This window comes from Gymnoscopelus braueri (genome assembly GCF_963280865.1).
Source record: "Gymnoscopelus braueri genome assembly, chromosome: 18".
Lineage (NCBI taxonomy): Eukaryota > Metazoa > Chordata > Actinopteri > Myctophiformes > Myctophidae > Gymnoscopelus > Gymnoscopelus braueri.
Genome location: NC_137618.1, coordinates 26762153 through 26777489, shown reverse-complemented (window position 1 = coordinate 26777489; position 15337 = coordinate 26762153). Strand labels below are relative to the sequence as shown.

General features: G+C 41.0%; 1 protein-coding gene across 2 annotated transcripts; it reads left to right on the top strand.

Moving 5' to 3' along the window:
• Positions 1–1503: 1503 nt before the first annotated feature.
• Positions 1504–14157, top strand: idh1 (isocitrate dehydrogenase (NADP(+)) 1). Of its 2 annotated transcripts, none has more exons than XM_080456481.1 (9): positions 1504–1639; positions 3328–3457; positions 6406–6697; positions 8665–8767; positions 10496–10673; positions 10798–10949; positions 11687–11827; positions 11978–12140; positions 12926–14157. In XM_080456481.1, exons 1-9 carry the CDS (start codon positions 1606–1608, stop codon positions 13017–13019), a joined length of 1287 nt encoding a protein of 428 aa, XP_080312607.1. In that variant the 5' UTR covers positions 1504–1605; the 3' UTR covers positions 13020–14157. The 2 variants fall into 2 exon arrangements, with proteins under 2 accessions (XP_080312607.1, XP_080312608.1); XM_080456482.1 differs by lacking the exon at positions 1504–1639 and adding an exon at positions 1964–2087.
• Positions 14158–15337: the final 1180 nt, after the last annotated feature.

The following is a 15337-nucleotide window of genomic DNA, read 5'->3' as shown; positions in this document are numbered from 1 at the left end:
AAGCAGGTTTCTCCTAGCAGTAGGCACGTTTCAATTTGGAATCACTACAAGTGTTTGTCTCCCGGCCTAAACCATTTTCTCCCTTTGTGTCTGATCGTCTGGTCCAGCCGTTCACCCATCACAAAGGGAATTCTGCCATCATGTGGTTACTTTATGTATTACCAACACAAATGAGTAAAAAATACAAGACATGAAAACAACCGTGGCGCTGCGTGTAGTCAGTAGGCTACTCTGCCAATAATGCATTGCTGCGATTTGGAGTCAGCTATTGTCCTCTGGTTTCATAATATGAAATTCATATCCTGAATGAAAACGTGTGTTTAGTAAAATATCTAAATTTCCCCACGAGCTTCACACATCACATACATACAATTGACTAGTGTGATTAAAATAATTACCCCGCACCAATCGCAACACGTGTGCAGACTGCGAGTGGAGATGTTTTACTAATAGACCTATCCAAACATGTATATATATTTTTTCTACCATAATTTTCACATGGATATGAAACCAGAGGACAATGGCTTATTGTGTGAGTACACACGCAGCGCCACAACTTTAAATGCCGGTCGGTTATGCCACCACGATGAGTCTGCTACCCGGCGGGAGGACATGGGGTTGATATAAGGTTATGTAGGCCTATATGGCAGTCGTGTAAAGTAACTAAGTACATTTACTCAAGTAGCCTACTGTACTTAAGTACAGTTTTGAGGTACTCCACCACTGTATGGAATAGTACATGAAATAATAATAATAATAATAATAAACTTTATTTGTATAGCACCTTTCATGACATGAAATGCAGCTCAAAGTGCTTTACAGAGCAAGAATACAATTACAGTTAGAACCAATTTAACAATAAAGCAAACAAAAATAAAATAAAATAAAATAAAAGCAAAGGCATAAAACAACATTAAAATAGGCAATACAGTGAGGAATTAAAAATCAACCAAAGAATCAGCTAAAAGCAAGAGTGAAGTAATAGGTCTTGAGCTGGCTGCCTGTCTTAAGTGTAATGGGAGTTTATTCCACACTGTCGGTCCGTAAAAGCAGAATGCTGCTTCACCATATTTTTTATATGTCATTGTAGGCACCTCGAGCAGGTCAGCACTTGAAGACCTGAGGGTCCGGTTTGGAACATATCTATCTAGGCAGTCAGAGAGGTAGGAAGGTGCCAGACCATTTAGAGCTTTATAAACTATTAAAATAATTTTAAAATCAATCCTAAAAACAACCGGGAGCCAGTGTAGTGAAGCTAGAACTGGAGTGATATGTTCTCTCATCCTAGTTTTAGTTAAAATTCTGGCTGCCGCATTTTGAACAAGTTGTAATCTGTCAGTTGTTTTCTTTGGCAGGCCAGAGTAGAGTGGTGTAGCCTATGGGATATCACAGCGATTGGTTAGGGCTAGTAATCATTCCCCTCCTGGCTCCTTCCCCCACCTCCTCCTTCGGGACGTCAGAATAATACTCTGATAAGGCAGAAGCTACATTGCACAACTTGCAGCATGTCCGACTCCTACGTTATGGGCTGGATTTGAAAGCGATTTCGTAACGATCAACTGATCGTTCTTTGTATAGAAAGGCTTGACTGGGAACCGGGATAAGATGTTCTGTGCACCAGAAGGTCTACGATTCGGAGGTCAGTTTACGAACTGTCGGTGTAGCTTAGCTTCCCTAGGCTAGACCTGAAAGTTACACTGTTTATCCTGTGGTGGTGGAAGTAAACCAAACACATGACTTATCTGATCTCTAGGTGACCAAGCCCAGCGGCAACTGCTCCTTTGAAAAACATCATGTTCTAAAGATTAGCACTGAAACGCTGCATCGCTCGGAGCCAATCAGCGCAGCTCTCTCTATTGGCCCCGCCCACATACTCCCCGCTCCCCCAGCTGTGTGGGCTCAGTTCATTGGTCAATGGATTTCGGCCTCTCCTCTGATTGGTGTAGGCCCTGTCAGTCACTGAGGGAGGCGGTTCACGGAAGCCGGGTCTACTGAAACGCTTATATTTGCGATACTCGCTCGGCTCCGTGCAGAACAAGACTTTCCTCATCATCTGTGACCGTGTGGTGTGTAGGAAACATTCAAAGGTAGGGCATCTGCGCAATACTGCCGACATTATGCGCATTACTGAGGGAAATAACGACGCCTGACAGTGCAGCATTCTTTACCAAATCCTACCTGTCAGCCGACTCAGCCCCCATTGTCCTGCTAAAACTGAACAGCAAGACATTTTTTATGACATTCAAAAGCAAACTGAACTGATCAACATACAGTAAAAGAGGCCCCTTTAACTCAGAAAGACAAGATGCAGCATAGCCTACTCCTCTTGACTTGTGTGGCCGTTATGTGCATTCTCTGTATGGAGGGCAGCCTGGCAGGGATGGACAATTGGACTTTATTTATTAGGCCCGTCGCGTCATCAAGCTAATTCCTGCATTTTAGGTGTCATTTTGTGGGTGTGTGTGATTTGTAAATTAATTCTGTAAAACTATGTATAACTTTATTTGTGATGCCCTACAAGCTATACGCTTTGCGTACCCTCCCCTATCGTTGCCTGCCTCTGCCTGCTCATGAATGTGTCTTCTCTGTAGTCAGTCTCCTCCCTATCATGCGATCCTCAGTCAGCAGGCTCCACACAGAACTTATGTAATGTTGGCAGAGGTTGTTCTATCCTATGCAATAGCTATAGAAGTCTTAAATCCTCTATGTTGGCATGTGTAAACGAAACCTATGCAATATAATCAAGATATTTAGTTTCTATTATAATACTCTGTGTGAAATGCTGAGGTTATACAACTATTGTCCAGCCAGGTCTGGAAAATCACCTCAAAATACTATAAAATGCTGAGTTCTCCATTTGTGGTGATAGCCATGTGTAGGTTTCACTTGCTTTCACAGCCAAAATCTCCTTAACTTCTTAGTTTGTCAGATTGATAGAAATAGGTCAATGCTGAGTCACGGACCTAGTCATTTTCAGGTGCTGTTTTGAATTAACTATAGATATGTCTGTAATCTATATATCATGACTGAAAAAAGTATTGTATAGCTGTCTTGGGGTATCATGATGATATACTTGATATCAAAGTCATGCTTCCTTCATTCTGTGCAGTACTAGGCTTGTTTCACTTGACACTGTTCTCAGTGTAGCAGTCACTTATATAAATGCTTTATGATTCCCCATTATCAGGGACACATCCCCCTCCCCCCTTCCATCTTGTTGCACAAACTACTGTTTCACTTATTTCCTCTCGCTCTCTCGCTCTCTCTCTCTCTCTCTCTCTCTCTCTCTCTCTCTCTCTCTCTCTCTCTCCTTGTGCTGACCACCAGGTTCTAAGATGTCTCAGAAGATCAAGACTGGCGCTGTGGTGGAGATGCAGGGAGATGAGATGACCCGGGTCATCTGGGAGCTCATTAAGGAAAAGCTCATCTTCCCCTACCTGGAGATGGACCTGCACAGGTAATTACACCTCACTATGGAGACAAAGGGCTGTAGAGTGAAACAGAGGACCACAGTGTCCTTAAGTACGTCTGGTGATCATAGTAAAAGTCTCCCTGGTACAGATGCAGCCTTTAAACAATAGATACAGGTATAAATATGCCAATTATTTAAATGTTATTACATAAATTGAATGTAAACGGCCATGAACATATCTTGGCTGTGAACAGTTGCATTCATTCCCTAACTAGAAAAGCACTTCAAAACATGCTACATTTTCTGCAATGCATGCCTTATGTGCCTGCTTACATAATGTACACTCTCACCTACATGAAAGTACAACTTGAGAAGGGCCAAATTGGCTTAGTAGTTGGTAACCACAGCAGGAAAGATGTGGGCCCCAGGTGAACTCACCTGTCTGCTCCCTGCCTGGCTGGGATTTCTCGTTCAACCTGTTTCCGCATCTTTCTTTAACCCTTTAAGACCTGAGGCGATTATTTAAAATGTTCTAAATTTTTTGGGAAAAAAATCAAACTTTTTTTTTTCTCAATATTTTTCAAAAATAGCAGATCTACAAGTTCATAGCGCGGCACTCGGTGCCGCGCTATGAGCTTGTATATCTGCTATTTTTGAATAGCCAAAGTAATCTAAAGTGACACAGATGCGTTCCAGGTCTAAATGGATTAACAGATTGACCTCCTCTGACAGAGTGACTACATGATTGTCTGATGTGCACCTGCTTTAATGGCTATGTAGGTTTTAATTACACAAGCACAAGCGGTAGTGTTGGCCTTGGTACTGTACTAGCTACGATATGCTCCTTTGACCCTGGAAAATATCCTTTTGGATGGCCTTTTTTTAATCTTTTTTCACTGCGGCAGTTACAGTGTTGTGCAATAGGCTGTTAACGTTAATTTTGTTAACTTGTGATCATTGTAAATACACTGTACAGATCAGATTTGCAGTTGTACCAATATAAAGTAAATGTAATTTGGTATTATTTATCTTGGCATTAGACATTATTATAATATTTGTACATATTTAAAGCCACTTTAACCCATTAATAACCTTGCACTCTCATAATACATTGACTAAAGCCCCTATTCATCGTGTCGGTGTAATATAAAAGAAAACCCACTGGCCTTTTCATATGTATTTTATTTTAATATGGGCCATATCTGTGTAAAGTCCAGTTTTTTGTATGAGTTTTTTTGTGTGAGTTGAACATCATTGATCTGCCATTTCGTCATTATGTATTAGACCTTCAGACTGTATGCAGATGGTAAAAAAAACTGGACTTGGTTTCTCTATAGGGAAAACCCCACTGGAATGATAATGCCCTATCTGTCAATATAACAACACAAAACCAAATGGATTTATAGCATTTCGTTTTGTGAAGTAGATTCATAATGCAGAGTAGATTGATGAGTCATGGTGACAGATTAACCGGAAAGGGAGGGTTTGAGCCAGCTTTAACAGTATCTACAATAGATGAACCCATAGAAGTTTTAACACTTTTATGTTCCGATGTCACGTCATAAAGGTTAATAATTAATCTTTTTCCAATGGTTTTGGTTACGTGTTGTATCAGATTTTGTAATAATTACTCAGATTGTGTAATAATTACTCAATGAGAAAGTACAGTTCTTGGAAAAAAACGAACTAATGTCATTATACTTATTTTAGGGGATTAAAACCAATTCTTAAAAATTCTTGAATTCTACAAAATGCCAGTGTTCGTTCCTTTAAGGCTATAAGCCAAGGTGTCAGTAGCACTAAGGAATCCATTCCTCTGATGAGGGGGTGTGAGGTGAAAGGTCACAGCCAGGCCTTTTAGGTCAACCACATACCAAGATGCAAACAAAGGAATCTCCCTTGTGTTTAAGTGTTGATGTTCAGTTCTCATTATAGCCACCACCACTGAACAGAACCTATTCTCTCTCAGATAGATTCCATCTGCCTGTCTCTGAGTTCTAGCTGTGTGTGTTCAGGTCAATTTAGTCATCCTGTTGCTGTGGTGTGGCAGTAGGGGGGGGGGAAGTAGGTGAAAGGTTGAGAGTGTGTTTCTGGACAATGCCAAGGGTTGCACTAGACTCAGAGCATAGTCAACATACCTAAGATTAAATGATGTATGGTTTATGCCTGTTGTGGTATTTAGGTAATCCTGCACATGCTATGTGGCCAGGTTGGTATGTCACCTGAAAGTGATGTAACCATTTTCCTCAGACGTGAACAAGGGTGATACCTGAGAGCTACATTTCCAGTTCCTGTGGTATTGTACTTGACAGAACACCAATAACTACAGCACAGTCTTTTTCCTTTTCAGGTTAGAAATTATATATATATATATGTTTTTTTTCTTTTCTTTTTTCCCCCAAAATAATTGTGCAAACCCACAATCTTCTCAATTATAAAGTGTCATCTCACATCACTCATTGTTAGTTGTTAGCATCTACATTTGCCCAGCTACCATTGTAGATGTATACAACACAGTAGTTTCCTCTGCTATGGTAGGTGGCTCCACAGTAGCAGTGGAGTGCAGTGAAGTGTGTATAATTACTGCCCTTCTTAGAACAGAGTGTCTTTGTTTATGGCGTCCCACACGTCCACTGTTGAGTTTGCTAATGGTCTCCCTAAGCGCTCTCCCTCTAATCGCACCCCCACCCCTTTCTCTTTACTTTTCCTTCTCCTGTGTCTTCTCTTATGCCTGATTTATACTTGGTACACGTTGTGAGCTTGTAGATCGTCTATTTTCGGTGCACGGCACCGGCTCGCAACTGAGTATAAATCACCCTTCACTGTCTCTTTCAGTATGGCTGTAGCCCGTCTCACTCGGCGTTGCTCAATTTTACACACACGCAAGCACATAGTGCTGAATCACGTCTTAAATTACATGACTAATAATAATAACGCACATTGGCTCAAACAGTAACCCAGATTTGAATGAAACCCTCTTTCTCTGTGTGCAGCTTTGATCTGGGCATGGAGAACCGCGACGCCACCGACGACCGCGTGACGGTTGAGGCGGCGGAGGCAACGCGTCGATACAACGTGGGCATCAAGTGCGCCACCATCACACCGGACGAGAAGCGTGTAGAGGAGTTCAAGCTGAAGCAGATGTGGCGCTCGCCGAACGGCACCATCCGTAACATCCTGGGCGGCACTGTGTTCCGCGAGGCCATCATCTGCAAGAATGTCCCACGCCTGGTGCCCGGCTGGATCAAACCCATCATCATCGGCAGACACGCCCATGGAGACCAGGTCAGTACGGTCAAGTGGCAGCTTCATACTAGACCGGTGTGTTTGAGTGGTTCAGTAGGGATTCAGTTTGATATCGTCGCTGTTGGGCAGCAGCCTTGTATATCCATTATTGAAACTTTTGATGGTTTATTGGGGGGGGGGGGCGGGATGACAGTGTCACTCAAAAGTAGCTAAAATAGCCGATCTACAAGCTCACAACGCATCGTGGGCGAGTTGCAAGCTTGCAGATCTGCTAGTTTCACTATTTGTAATTTTTTTATCTTGAACATTAAACATTGTTTTGCTTATAATGATGACATGCCCAAAAACGGGGACAGCAGGTTAAAAGTGGTTAAGATAGAATGTGTTTTATAAATGTTTAACCTATGAAAAGTATTAACAAGAGCTTGCGATTAAATAATAACTTGGATCCATTTTTTTCCATTTCCTGAAAAGTAACATACAGTACAAGGTTTCCACAGCGACAGTATGACAGCAACAATGTGAAGAGACAAAAGAGTCCAAACTGGGCATTGGATGAAAGTGAAATATCAAAAAAATATTATAAAAGGACTGTAACAGTCATTTAAATATAGCCTGAGAACCTTTAGGTCTTTTTGTCTCATACCCTGCAGTCAAACACATTTTAGTAATGTATGTGTGAAGGCGACGATACTGTGAAGCATCTTACTAACGCACTGGCTGTTTGTGTACAGATTCAAGTACACAATCGTACCTTACGTAACTGTTTTCAAATATGATGCTTTGTATGGTCCTGTTAAATATGAACCTTCAAGCAATATTTTTTAAAGATGCATCATTATCTGAGTGCAGAAATGGACTGTCACCGTTAGCTAAGGCAGTGGTTCTCAAACAGTTTCATATCAAACCCAAATTAATATGTATTTGGCCACATCTGAAAATATTTTGTGCTAAGGACCCCATACAAGATTTGTGTTGTTAAAATGTGTTAAAATGTGTTAAAAAATGTGTGAAAATACAAGCTTACAACGAGCCGCGGCGCGTTTGGGAGCTTGTAGATCGGCTATTAAAAACAAAATAGCAGATGTAAATAAAGTGGTTAAACTGATTTTGATGCTGTATTAACATATTTGGCTGGGTTCCCTAGACCCCACTTTGAGAACCACTGAGCTAAGGGACACTCAGGTTGTCACAAGAGAGAGTCACTGATTACATCATGCCCTTTGGACTGTAATATGTGGAAATACTGGCTGTGACAGTGAGCTAGAAAAGCCACAATGACACTGAGCAACGTCAATTGTATACTAGCCCTTGGCACTGGGGCCAAGTCAATAGTTCTCAACTAGGTGAACAATCCAGGTGAACAATCATTTTACTGCTGATTACATAACAGGAAAAATGCTCCAGTCGCATGCAGTTAGTATGCTACTGCTAACCTATTGATATCATGTCATAAGATTTCTGAGGTCCCCCTATGGCACTGTCATTTAACCTCTCTATCCGTCCATGTGTATATATTAACATACAGTACAGTGCACATGTTATAACATAAAAAAGTGGACAAAGCTGACTGCATTCGGCCAGTCGGCTTTCTCTGTGAAAATTACAACTCCTGCTGACAACATGAAGAGTTGCAGTGCCATCAGTACTTTTAAAACCAAATTAAAAAGTCTGCTAAAAGCTATTCAACTCTAACCATTGACTACATTTATCTCATGGTCTTCTCATGTATACAAATAATCTTGCTTTTAATTTGACAATGCTTTTACATTTGTAATTTTTAGCTGACATTGTGGGTGTGTGTGTGTGCTACAGTTATTGTGTGTAATTTTGTATTATGTTTATTTTTATTTATTATTATTGATTGTTATGCTGCTGTTTGTGTTAGTGACCCTAGTCTAAAGGGACTGTAGATGAAAATTAGCTATAAGATAACTGTGGTACAGTACATGTTTAACATCAAGATCTATAGGCTGCTGATCTCTTTCTCTATGTGCTTCTCACAGTACAAAGCCACAGACTTTGTGGTGCCTGGACCAGGAAAAGTAGAGATGACTTACACACCCACTACGGGAGAGCCACTCAAGTTTGTCATCTACGAGTTTGAGGGTAAGAACATCTCAAACTTACAGTATAACCATCTGAATGGTCAACTTCTGAATGGTCTGCTAACGCCTCCCATCGCCTGGGAGACGTTTATTACTTCCCATCGCCTGGGAGGTGTTCTTGGGGCGCTGATGTGGGGTGGTGTAGCATAATAAATGATGCTTGCTTACACATAAGGAGCTACTGCGCATATGTATGGATGGGCGCAGTGGCAATGGATTGTCATAGATTGTCCTTCAAGTAGGCTACAGTCTCCCATAGAGCTTTTCAATCGACTGGTAATGTTTTATGGGGCCGGCTTCATGTATCCATGTTTATGATTACTGGTAGCACCGTGGCTCCACACGCACGATTCAATACAATGACGCCAGCCGGTCCCCACAGTGAACTAATTCAGTACACACACACACACACACACACACACACACACACACACACACACACACACACACACACACACACACATACAAAATTCAGGACAAAATATTAAAATCAAATTTGCACCGGCCAAGGGGTGCTTTTTCTCCAGTCATTATTATTATTAATATTACTATTATGAATGCTTTTTTACACTTATGTACCTGTACAGTTGTAACAGTAAAGAAACCTTTAACCTTGGCTTGAACATTAATCCACGAGTGCAAGCAAGCCACAGTAGCGTGCAAGTCTTGCATCAGCGCACAAGTCAAATAATGCATACTGTAGCTACTGTAGACTGGCACCACAGACAACCTTTTTATAAGTGCGTAATTCTCTGTTTAAAATGTCAACAGGACAGTATAATACTGTATGTCTTATCTTCGTTATCTCTGCCTCCTTCCTCTCATAAACAAACACTCAGACAAATTGAAAAGGCTGATAAATTACCATTGGCTCCATGGATCTGTTTGCACTGCATTCATCTGTATAAGCCAGACAGGGCTGTCTTTTTGTCTCTGTTTGTGAGTGATAATTACGCATCTTTTATTTGCATAAAAGATGTAGTATGTCTGCCTACAGGGAGAATGAGCAGTCCAGTTGAATTAGATATGAATATGAATGGACTTGATTGATGCAAGTAGAAATGATGTCAATAATGTAAGAGAAAATGAGTCACCAAAGTATCTTCTCCTTCCACCTTATTTTTATTTTTTATTTAAAAGATTATTTTTTAGCATTTCTGCTTTACTTTGAGGATTGTTAACAGAGGCAGGAAAGGAGGGAGAGTGAGAGGGGATGATGGTATGCACTCTTACTCGTTGAACCAGTGGGGCATCCTCCCCCTTCTGGCTGGCAGAAACTTGACACTGCTCAAATATCCAAAAGATTTTGAAAGGTTTTGTGTATAATGACCTGCCCAAAATACAGATGCCAGGGTTAAAGTGTTAAAACAGCAACACCATCAAGACACTTTCTTTTTTTTATTTTTTTTACTTGCAAGGACCACACCGGCATCAATACATGTCAGGTTTGTGCGTGACTGTTCTCGCCAAACTTAGCCACAGCGGGAAGTCTGGTCAATGCGTTTTAATGAGAATACAATCTGTGTCCGCATCCATGCGCGGAAGGTCATTCATTAACATGGGAGCAGTGTCTAAGCGCTTGCGTCCCCTGTGGGTTTCAAGCTTAATATTGTATATAAACATATATTTATATTACGTATATAAAGGTATATTTACCTTAATGTCAATAAATTAATATTAATTTGTGGATTCAAATAAAACATTTGTCTGTGTGTTTGTGTGTGTCCAGGCACAGGTGGTGTAGCCATGGGTATGTACAACACGGACTCGTCCATCAGGGACTTTGCCCACAGCTCCTTACAGATGGGCCTGACCAAAGGCTGGCCGATGTACCTCAGCACCAAGAACACAATCCTAAAGAAATACGACGGACGATTCAAGGACATCTTCCAGGAGATCTATGAGAAGTAAAGGCTTTGGCACACAACTTCTAAATGCTCATACATATACTCTTTCGCTCTCACACACATGCCGTCTTTTCAGAGTAGTTTACTGATTCCATGTGCGTGTGTGTCCCTCTGTCTCTGTCAGGGAGTACCGTGCACAGTATGAGGCCAAAGGGATCTGGTATGAGCACCGTCTCATTGATGACATGGTGGCCCAGGCCATGAAGTCTGAGGGGGGCTTCATCTGGGCCTGCAAGAACTACGACGGAGATGTCCAGTCTGACTCTGTAGCACAGGGTGGGTGTAAATCATGTATTTTTTTATTTTAAGAAACGGCAACTATCGATTATTTCCTTAGCGATTATTCTATTGAGAACTTTGTTGATTAATTGAATAAACTCAATTTACCACTTAGGTGTTATTTTAAACTTTGTTGCACAACAGTGTTGTGCACAAATAGTGTAGCCTGGTTCCAGACAAATCTGCCTTTGCAAAATTGCATCGCACTTTAGCCCTCGGCAGATTAGGTCTGGCCCCCCTCAATAGAGATTTCATTTCTCTCCCTCCGAAGTTGTGAGGGACCAATCAGGGCCCAGTATCCAAATGTGGGCGGGCTTATCACCTTATTTGGAGCAATGACGTACAAGGAAGCACTGCTCTGATTGGTTCGTACAAGGAAGCACTGCTCTGATTGGTTTAGGTCTAACCAATAGAGTCCGTTTGGATCTTTTTGTAACCGCCCCTTGGAAAAAAATCTATCGTTGATAGGGACCAGACTAATATCCACGCAGTGTGTCGTGTGATATTGTCTGGCCACGCGAGGCTACAAATAGTGTAAATAGCCGATCTAAAAGCTCACAACAGTTGTATCCGTACAGTATGAAAAAACCCAGACAATGATGAATGAAAAAAAACAGACAACGCTGTATAACGTGTTTATAGATGTGTATGTAAGTACTGACAATGTTTTAATTTATTTTTTAAGAAGAACTGATGTACTTTGTATTTGTCTGTAATGTCTGTCTCTTTTGCAGGCTATGGTTCCCTGGGCATGATGACCAGTGTGCTCCTCTGTCCTGATGGAAAAACGGTGGAGTCCGAGGCAGCCCACGGCACAGTGACACGTCACTACAGAATGCACCAGCAGGGCAAGGAGACCTCCACCAATCCCATCGGTAAGACGATGGGGATAGACATCTTGGCCCCAGAAGACCGTACATTTAGTATCCATCCCCTGATCTAATTCAAAACAAAAGAGATGGGAACAAAAACCTCCTTTGTGTTGTGTGTGTGTGTGTGTGTGTGTGTGTGTGTTTCTCTCACAGCCTCTATCTTCGCATGGACCCGGGGCCTGCTCCACCGGGCAAAGCTGGACGACAATGCAGAGCTGCGTGTGTTTTCTGAGGCACTGGAGGCCGTTTGCATTGAAACCATAGAGGCTGGTTTCATGACCAAGGACCTCGCTATCTGCGTCAAAGGCTTGGCCAAGTTAGTACCTACTGCAAACACATATAAAATAGATGTCATATTTAATGGCTGTTTAAATGTTCATTTATCTATGTTCATGTTTTCTGTGGTGTGTGCCGTGTTTGGTAGTATGTTTTAATACATACCTGCCAGTTCTGTATTACCAGATTTGACTGATAGGACAGAATTTTTGTACTCATCCAACAGCCAACTGGGGTTATTATTTCTAGATTTGTCTGATGTCACAGCATAATTTTACCAGCTAAGTGTTACCATGGTTTATAATAATGCAGTAATTAGAATTTGGGGACTCAAGTGTTTAGCATCATCTGCTGGACACTGTGTGCAAGTGCCCCTCAAATGTATCTTATAACACAGATCATGTTAATCATTAAAATCTACTTGATTTGGGCTGGCATTCAACATTATTCAGCAACTTCTGATTTTTGCTTACTTTGTAAGCCTATATGTACAGTTTATGATAAAGGGATATTAGGCATTTAGCATATGCTCTTAATCAAGATATACTATTTCTTTGAATCTCATGTTATTGTAGACAGATATAATGAACATTTAATAATCAAATTTCATCTCGTAATCCACTGATTTACCGAAACATTTTATGAAACATACACGTATGCCTATGGAATTATGACAATTATCAAACACAGCAACATTGAGTTAAAGGGCTGCATGTCTGCTGTACTATCTCCATTCAAAACATGGACTTTTACACATCCGTACTAGATTTATATTCAGTCCTCTCATATGTTGTCCTCTACTCTCTTCCTCTCTCCTGTTTTCAGGTTGAAGCGTGAAGACTACCTAAACACCTTTGAGTTCCTGGACAAGCTTGCAGAGAACCTCAAGATCAAGATGGCCAGTCAGCCCAAGCTGTGATCTCACCATCTACAGTAGCCTCTCTAGTCAAACTCAAATGTACACAGCTACTCCTGCAAACAGAAACATAGCATGCACGAATTTACACACTGGAACTTTGGGCCCCCAACCAACATTGAATTACAGATAAGCGTGTTCGTGTTTGGGACACCAGGAGATGTTTGGACTTAAACTAAAATCATTCCCAAATGGGGGTCCTAAAAGCAGGGTGCCTTGTCTACAGGAGAGGGGGTGATGGAGGCTTCTGATCAATGTGGGCCAACACCCTCCTCTCCATGAATCACTCAACACTTGTACACAGAAAGCCATACTTCTGACAGACAAATGGCAATGATCTCCAACAACAACAACACCGGGCAGATACATGTAGCTCCATGAACCACTGATGGCCACTGATCTTGTTTACCTGATTTGCACTAGGTCCCTGGAAGCAAGTGTGTGTGTTTGTTTTAACATGTTGTCAGTATTTCTTTGGTGAGCAGCGCTAGACAAAGGGGACAGTCCTGCCACAACATAGCTGGGGATGCTCCTTTACGCGTGTTGCCTTATTTCTTTCGTGTAATGTCATCGGTGCATTCTATTTGCCCCTTACTTTTTCTCTGAAGCTCCTTTTATGGACCACTGGAAATGCCCACAATTATTTGGCATTTGGCAATGACAGTGTCATAGTTGGAGTGGCCATACAGAAGCAACCATGGTCTCACTAATCAAAGCACAATAGTGAGTGTCCATGCCACTGTTCGGTCAGGAATCGATCCTCAACTGAACATTGGTGAAGAATGTTTATCCGATCTGGTACCGTACAAGCTGAGCGGCAGGCAAAATTACATGAGATATTAAATCTTATATCTCATGGACTGTTGGAGAATAAAGGCTCACTTACTGTATCCAGCAGAGGGTTGCAGCTATTCTACTCAACATATTTTTATCCTCACCATTTACCACAATTAACTTGAACCTTTTTGAGATTTTGTATTCTGGATGTGCTTGTGGGACTAATTGTCAGTTTTGTGTCTGTGTTTCTATAACCAGTGTGCCAGTTACACACATCCTGTACATGCAGAATCCATGTTGGGTCAGATGGTTAACCACAATCTGTTGCTTTAGTAATGTCATGTGAACTCAATAAATAGAGTTTTTGAAGAAAAACTGGATCTATACTGTATATTACTGCCATTAATGATTATTGTTATATTGTATTTTATGTCTGCAACTTTCGTTTTGCACAGTGTTGATAAATCATCCCAAATGTAATGCCTCAACTCCTACATTCCAACATGCACACATAGCCTACAGTAGACCAGATATTCCCAAACGAAAATAGCCAGTGATATGTGCAGTACTATATCCCACTTCCCATTATTGTTTTAGTATGGTTCAGATTCAGAACGTGAATGGTGAGCATGTCTACAGCTCTTATTATACCTAATGATCTTCTGTAGTATATCGTTTCATACTTCTGCCACTGTGTCGTATATTGGTCCATTGATCAGACAAGAAAAACACTATTCCATAACTATTCCCTAAGTGCAAGAATAAGAAGCATCCAGTTTGAAAGGGGGTTTGTCCACAGAAATTATTTATTTCCGTAGACGTTGACATCTGCATTGCCAATCACAGAGTGTACCTGAATCACCAAAACATTGTACTTTATACAGACAGACATTTGACATAGGACCTCCTCCCAGTCCTCCTTGACCACTCACAAACAAGCTTTTTAGAAACAAAAGGCTTCTTGGCCAGCCTTTCTCAGTCATCACAAGGAATTAGCATCCACCTATTTTTTTTATGTGACAATTTACTTAACCCTTATCTATAAAACTATACTTTTACACAAGCTCATATTATGAAATCTTTGTTTAACATCTTATTAGCTTCAAATTAAGTCCACACACATTATACATTCACAATTGCAAACAGCAGTTAGAAATACAATGAGTCAACAAAGACAACAGTTACTTTAAGACTGAATATTTTCCTTAAATGACATTTCTCTTTGTTAACAACACAAGTCCTGGTTATCAAGACTTTAATCATTTTAACTACACACTGCAGACCTAAGACTGAATAATAATAAAAGTATATATATTTTACTGTCATCTTGACCTGGCTTCCAACCATTCACTACACATTTCCTGTCTGTAGCTGATCGGCCCAGGAAGGAACAATGATTACTCTGATTAGTTTAAATGAATACAAAAGACTTGCCCTGAGTGATCAAGACAAGACAGAGGGTGTCAATGCCTCTGAACCAAGGAACAGAAGGTTTATCAAAACGACTGTTGTGCCTCTCACCTCTTACCTGGACTCTACAATGG

Excerpts from the sequence above, each read along its gene's own strand:
- idh1 (XM_080456481.1), top strand. The coding sequence starts at position 1,606 with ATGTTCTGTGCACCAGAAGGTCTACGATTCGGAG. Across the intron at positions 6,698-8,664 it reads GACACGCCCATGGAGACCAG|TACAAAGCCACAGACTTTGT; the intron begins GTCAGTACGGTC and ends TGCTTCTCACAG. Across the intron at positions 12,141-12,925 it reads TGCGTCAAAGGCTTGGCCAA|GTTGAAGCGTGAAGACTACC; the intron begins GTTAGTACCTAC and ends TCCTGTTTTCAG.